The 7,837-nt window shown below is 30.8% G+C and overlaps 1 protein-coding gene across 1 annotated transcript; it reads left to right on the forward strand.

Moving 5' to 3' along the window:
- The first annotated feature begins 6,878 nt into the window (after positions 1-6,878).
- LOC115883795 (general odorant-binding protein 56d-like) lies at positions 6,879-7,562 on the forward strand. The gene has a single exon (XM_030902200.1). The coding sequence runs from the start codon at positions 6,894-6,896 to the stop codon at positions 7,341-7,343; it is 450 nt and encodes a 149-aa protein (XP_030758060.1). The 5' UTR covers positions 6,879-6,893; the 3' UTR covers positions 7,344-7,562.
- The last annotated feature ends 275 nt before the right edge of the window (positions 7,563-7,837 follow it).

Below are 7,837 nucleotides of genomic sequence, written 5' to 3' on the forward strand. Positions count from 1 at the left end.
GTAAAAATGTAATTTTTAACGCATGCTGTCAGTGCCTAAAATGTGACATATATGTCACTGATGGTAAAAGTCATTTACTTTTAGCACTGGTGCTAAAATTTTTGTTAAATTTTATTAAAATGTTAATTTTGTTAAAATGCATAGATGTAAAAGACAGGATAACCAATTGATTTGTTTTGACCCAACATATACATTTTTACAGGATCTGACTGTGATACACCAAAAGCATTTATGAATTACAGAAATAGAATTATCTGATGATATCATAAAACATAATATGCACCCTATTATGTTCCATGGTACACATTTTTACGATGATATTTAAAAATGTTAACAACGAAAAAAGTTTTAACTTGTAAAATTGAAATTTGAAAAATAAATCAAAAAGGATTAACTTCAAAATAAAACACTAAATCACCACAATACACCAAAATACTTTTCTTTTGCACTGGACGCGCTTTTCGGTACCCATGATAGCATCATCACCAGATATTAAACTTCAGTTTAAAACAGATTTCAGATTAAAACTTGAGTTATGAGTTTTGTTTTGTGGTGATTTAGTGTTTTATTTAGCTGTTGCAACACCAGAGCACCGACCAAAGGTTCCAACCCCCAACTGTAATTAAGAATTAACTTACAAATTGAATTTTGACAGATTTTCTTTCTTTTTTGAACGAATTCCGAGTTATGTTATTATGAATTATTGATACAGAAGGATATAAAAATTTTACAGGGTGAGTCTTAAATAAGGGAAAATATTTTCAGGGCTGGTAGATCTCGATAAAAGAAACATTTTCTCTTTGCCGTTTTTGAAATAAGTCTAAAATTGCCGAGGAACTTATACTATCAGATAGTCCTAATAAAGTGGCTATGAGAATGTGCAATTTGTTTTTTGATTTTCTAAAAAGTAACGACAGGAAAAAATAAAATCGATTTTCAAAAAAAAATCGATTTTTCCAAAAAAACTCAGCAATCCTCGATATTTTTAAAACTTTTTTGATGGCGTCTTGGTGAACATCCCAAAGCGCAACTTTGCCCAAATTTAACCATCTTCGTATCTATTACGGTTACCGAGATACCAATGCTCGTGTCTCGAATTTGTAGCACCCTGTCTACTATATAATTCCTACTTAAAAGATATAATATTATGTCAACTTAGAGCTTCAACTCATTATCGGTCAATGATGCCAGACTGACTACGACAAGCCATTGCATTTAATGACGTTTCTGGAGTAATAAAACCTAATGTTCCAATTTCTATACGCAATCGATAGCCAGTAAAACATGTGTTACAAATTAACCGTTTATCCACAGAAATGGTGTTGCTGGAACTGACAACTGTTTTTGTGATTCTATAATATTGCCCACAAAGTTTTGTCAGTAATACATACAAAAGATAATACCTGGTGCGTCTCAAAAGCGGCTCTTTCTAAAACTTTTTTTATTTTTTCAGATAAAAAAATGAGATTTGGTATGTTAATATATGAAATAAATTAGGATTGATTGACGTATTCAATTGTTTTTAGTCACTTGTTTCACCGGAAATAACTATGTACTACTTTTGATTTTTAAATTGCACTCTTTTTTTTTACTTTATTTGATAGAAAATGACATTCTGAATAGAATGACATATCAGATGTCAACTTTTGACATTTTCGCATATGGTTTATTTGAAATTGTAACATGCGTTTCATAACGTCAATTTGACTGGAACTACCAAGTGTGTAAATTAATTCCAAGTGTCTAAATTATTCGTAAAAAATTATTTTTGCAAATATGCTAATGAGCCACCCTCGTTCCATTTAAAAAAAATTGAGATATTATTAACAAAACGATTTGGCCATCTTTTAACCGGCCAGGACAAGACGCGAAAAACATTTGATGATCAAATCTGTTTTTTCAAGGATCCTTGATTAAATATTAGTGTTTTTAACAAAGCCATAGTACTCTATTTAAAATAGGATTTTTCTGTAAGCGAAAATGTCAAAAGTTGACATATGATATGTCATTGTATTCGAGTGTCATTTTCTATCGAATAAAGTAAAAATATACCGAATCTGCTATTTCCGGTGAAACAGAAAGTGACCAAAAATAATTGAATACGTCAATCAATCCTAATTTATGTCTTATATTAAGATACCCAATCTCGTTTTTTGTCTGAAATAATAAAAAAGGTATAGGGGGTGAGCCACTTTTGAGACGCACCCGGTATAGTTACGTAGTATTTTTTTATTACACAATAAACAGATAATTAGATGAACCATAAGATAAAAAGAATGCTATAATTGCAGTGGTCTGTAAAATGACTACTATTGTTGGCTCAGTGGCGGAGCAGGGGGGGGGGCGGAAGGGGCGGTCCGCCCCGGGCCCCGTCTTTTAGAATTTACTAACATACCAAATCTCGTTTTTTTATCTGAAAAAATAAGAAAGTTATACGGGTGAGCCACTTTTGAGACGCACCCCGTATAGGCATTATTAAATTAATAACTACAATTTTGCAAAACTTAGGAATATAATTTAGCTTTAATTTAAATAAAATATAAAAAATATAAATGTATATTATATTTTATCACTATTATATTAGCAACAAATATTTAAAATGGTTATCATGTTCTTAAACAATTTAGTGATATCTATATTTGATTGTCGGTTATTATATTTTAACTGACGTTTAAAGTAATGGCCTTTAGAGAAATATTTTCATAAGGGTTAGAAGTGGTTATAATAATTTGATAATTCTCCAATTTAACCGAAGAAAAATAATAAGATGTTAGAAAGATTACATTATGACCGTGTTAAATTTTTTTTAATTTTATCAGAATTTGAAGGCATTGACCGAGGCTTTAACTTTGTGAGAACGCTTGGTTATAGAACTATTTGATCGCACTGTATTTGTTGATATAAAGATATCTTGTTGCAGGAAATTCATTAGTTTCATAACCTATTTTTTCAAAGTAATGCATGTGAAACAAAAAAAAAACTTGAACAGTTAACATTGTTTTTTATGCGACCTTCAATTAAATCAGTAGGTATTCATATTATGTTTCTAACAACTTTTACCTTATTTTTATTTAACAATATAGTTTATTATGCATATATGAAAAAATATAATAAGTAATAGCCATTACTGATTGAAACAATCAATACAGAAAAGTATACCAGGGTTTTATATTATTCCAAAGTGACATTGCTTTTTGTTAGTTTCTGTTGAATAGTTTTGTAGGGATAATTTTATATGCCGTCTTTTTATTACTGCCAATTTGTAGATATATTTGTATAATATAATGAGTTAAAGAGGAATTTCATGTTGTTCATTATTTTTAAATAGTTTGTTATAATTTCTATTATTGTTTGTTATTATTCAATTAAATATATTAGCCTAATTATTAATTATATTTCGGTTTTTGCTGGACTAATGATTTAAATCAATTTTGTATGGTATGTAACTAATAAATCATCCCATTGCTGCCAAAAGTCACTAACTTACTTTTTAATACTTCCGAGAAAAATGCGTCTAAAGATGAATTGCATTGCATACAGATGTTATAGTTACTAACTATTCGGTATTAAAATAAAACATAAATAGCCAGAAATCGTAGTTAATGACTTTTGCAATCGATTCTCCGCTTCAAAACATATAGTTAGTGATTGAATTTGGTTGTTCGGAAAAATGTTAGTTAGTGATTTTTGGCAGCAATAGGACGAAATATTGTTATCTAATTCTATTCAAATAGTTGGTAGGACCATAAATTAGTAGGTAATAAATATAGAGTTGCAAGAAAAAATATTTTGTTATGAAGCGGCTGACTTTAAATTAATATGAGATCTACTATTCATTCTACAATGACAATTTCTTTATGTATGCTTTTTACGCATTTTCAAAAATGAATTACTTCCCAGTATATGCATCAAAACACCTCAAAATTGATTAATGTTAGTTTATTTAACAGGATAACAGTGGCCTTTATCAAGAGTTAAAATGTCTGATAACTTTTATTTTTTTTATGTGTACAGGGTGGGCCAAATTGGAAGCTTTTAAAGGGAAACACCCTTTTCTATAGGAGATAGACGATAACTAATATCGGTGTCTGGAGTTCAATTTTTATCAAAAACATGATGGGGATAACCGCACATCGATATCTGTTACTGTTTATGAGTTACGGGGTGTTTTTCAAAAATGTGCATTTTTAACAAATCGCTGTAACTTTTTTGCTATGGAAAATTTTGTATTTTTATGAAAATATTTTCAAAGCAACTTTTTACGTAGAATTTAATGGTTTAAGTATAATCTTTTTAAAATTAATAATTTAAGGGTTATCAACAGAAAATTTGATTTTTTATATGGGACACCTTGTATATTTTTAATTCATTGAAAATAATTTAAAATTACCTTTCCAGAAATATAGCATACTTGATATTTTGCTCGATTCCTCTTTGAGATATAGAGTTTTTAAAAATTCACCCACTTTGAATAAGTAAGCTTTGAACGGCGCCGGCGCACACTGGCCGAATCTAATCAAATCATGGTATAAATAGAAATATTTACTTTTAGCAATTGGTTACAAAAATGTATGATGTGCTGATACTCTACTATTCCAAAAATATAACACACTTGATATTTTGCTCGATTCCTCTTCGAGATATAGAGTTTATAAAAATTCGCCCACTTTAAATAACTATAGTCTTTGAACGCGCCGGCTGTAATGCAAAAAAATTATAGCTGTAAGCAGCAATTAAAACGAAAATAATATTTGCAATGAGAGATGCAGAATTTTATAACAATTTAAACTATATTTAACTAACATCACAAAATATTTAAACTATATCTAATAACAATAAAAATAGATAACAAACCAAGACATGAGATTTTGCTACAGGTGTTCGACATATCGACCGTCTTCTGTTATGAACAGACGGGGCTGCAGATTTTGAACATTTCTGGATTTCTGAGTTAATAAATATTAACTCAGAGGGGGTAAAGATACCCTCTCATAACTGCTAACTAGTTCTAATTCTTGTCTTGATTATATGGGCAATTTAAAAGTAAGAACCTTTATTCTTCCGCAAAGATATCCATAAAATTAAATCCTAAGGCACTAAGTCCGGCGGCCTCGACAGCCAACACATAACAGCCAGCCGGCGCGGCGGCACAACAGCCAGGCTGGGATCTTGGTTAGCTATTCCATTATTCTTGAAATTGGCTGCAAAAATTTTCTGATAACTTCAGCGTTCTGAGGCGGTGCCTCGTCTTGCTGGAAAAATATGTTTTCGAGTTCCGTTAGGGGCATATCATCAATAAGGGGTCCAAAGCCTACTAGTTAAAAGTGGCGAACTTTTAAAAATTCTGTATTTCGAAAGGGATTATAACAAAATATAACTGTGGTATATTTTTGAAAAGCTAATTTTAAGTTCTTTTCAGTTGATTAAAAACATACAGGGTGTCCGAAATAAAAAATCAATTTTTTTGTTGATAACTTTTAAATTATTAATTTAAAAAAAATTATACTTAAACCACGAAATTTTACGTAAAAAGGTGCTTTGGAAATGTTTTCATAGAAATACAACATTTTCTATAGTAAAAAAGTTGTGTTTTCAAAAAATGCACATTTTTGAAAAAAACCCCGTAACTCCAAAACAGTAACCGATATCGATGTGTGGTTTTCACCATCATGTTTTTGATGAAAATTGAGCTCCAGATATCGATATTAGTTTTCGTCTATCACCTATAGAAAATGGTGTTTCCCTTTAAAAGCTTCTAATTTGACCCGCCCTGTACAGGGTGAAGATTGTGATCTTGGAAATAAGAGGTATGATTTATGAAAAATGTCAAATTATGGTAGTTTTACAATTTCGTTCTAATAAAATGACGATTTGAAAAATAAAAATTTCCCGCATATCATTTGAATACTTCTGAAGATATGTGGAAAAAATCGAAATATATTAAAATCGTTTTTATTTTTTCCTGGTTTTATTTGAAGAGCTATTTTATATCAAATGCCACCACGGCAATGCCATTTTCCTCTTTATTTGATAGTTCTATTAGCTTTTTTCGTTTTCCTGTTATTACGGATTCTGAACCGTCCTAGAATTGTGATGCGTATGCGCAGAAGGAAATATGCAGACATTATTTCATTTGCGCATGTGCTGGAGAGTTCTAGGATGATTCAGAATCGATAATAACAGGAAAACGAACAGACCTATTAAATGTCAAAACCGGGCGATTGTTTACGGAATATTATCATCAGCTCATTTTTTTAAATACGCACTTTACCATAGCTTATTACCACATTTTTTAATAGTTTGTAACCTCCTAAATATAAATGTACAGCACACCTGCCTAAAAATAAATAATAACAAAAATTCTCATAAAAGTTTTTGTAAAGAGGTCCTAAGCTTTTAAAACAAGTAATAAAAAAGGAATAAAACTGATGGTTGGAAACAAAAACGTCAGATTTGAAACTTAATTGCGTCATCTTAATAAAGAAAAAAGAGTGACAATGAAGAAGCAGTTATTTTAAAATATCTCTTTAAATATATGCTGAAAACATTAAAAACCATTTTACATTATTTCGTTTCTCCCGAATATCTTTCGACCTATTCAGATATTTATAATTTGCCGAACGAAATTCACTCAAATATAAATACAGTATGATCGAATAAAAACGGCGTCAGCGATGGCTATGAAATGAAGATCGCTGTCATTTTATATGTAAAATTATATGGGAAATGTCATCGATCGTCATTTCCAAGCCAACTGGACGCCGTTTTTTTTTCGATCATACGGTATAATTCATTATAAAATTGAGCAACTTTGCTAAAATTTGACCTACTTCGGATGTCTTATATTTTCCGAGATCTCAGAGGTCATCCTCGAATTTTAGACATCCTGCATAATGCAATTTTCTCTTTTTCAGGACTTTAGTGAAGAACAACGGAAAAAGATAATCGAAAACCGTCAGAAATGCATCGAAGAGACCAAAGTGAAGCCTGAACTGATCGAAAAGGCGGACCAGGGAGAGTTCACAGACGACGCCGCCCTCAAATGCTTCACCAAATGCTTCTACCAAAAGGCAGGCTTCGTTAACGACGACGGCGAAGTCCAAATCGACGTTGTCAAGGCCAAACTGCCCCCCGAAGCGGACAAAGAAAAGGCTCTGGCCATCGTGGAGGACTGCAAGATTAAAGGAAAAGATGCCTGCGAGACCGTTTACCTCATCCACAAGTGCTATTTCGAACACACCCATCCTGACCTGAACAAGAAAGAGGGAGATGAAAAGAATGAAAAGAGTGAAAAGAGTGAAAAGAGTGAAAAGAGTGAAAAGAAGGAGGAGAAGAAGGAATAAGAAGATTATTTGTATTTTTGATAATTTAAATAATTTATTGTGATTTTAGCTGGTAGAGATTAAATAGTTTATTTTTTTTGATAATTTTTGAGTTTTTTAATGGAAAGAGAAGTGGAGTGCTTATCTAGAAATTCAACACCATAAACACTATTAGATAGTGCCTATACTAAATCTACGTATCGTTAAAATATATTTATATAAAATAAAGAAAACTCTTAATAAAAATATCTTTTTTTATTTGCACAGTAAGTATGTGAAAAAATATGTTTTTCTACAAACGTCAGTAAAAATGTAATTTTTAACGCATGCTGTCAGTGCCTAAAATGTGACATATATGTCACTGATGGTAAAAGTCATTTACTTTTAGCACTGGTGCTAAAATTTTTGTTAAATTTTATTAAAATGTTAATTTTGTTAAAATGCATAGATGTAAAAGACAGGATAACCAATTGATTTGTTTTGACCCAACATATACATTTTTACAGGATCTGACT

This window comes from Sitophilus oryzae, unplaced genomic scaffold, assembly GCF_002938485.1.
Source record: "Sitophilus oryzae breed Bouriz unplaced genomic scaffold, Soryzae_2.0 scaffold_1978_pilon_pilon, whole genome shotgun sequence".
Taxonomy (NCBI): Eukaryota; Metazoa; Arthropoda; class Insecta; order Coleoptera; family Curculionidae; genus Sitophilus; species Sitophilus oryzae.

Excerpts from the sequence above, each read along its gene's own strand:
- LOC115883795 (XM_030902200.1), top strand. The coding sequence starts at position 6,894 with ATGCAATTTTCTCTTTTTCAGGACTTTAGTGAAGAACAACGGAAAAAG.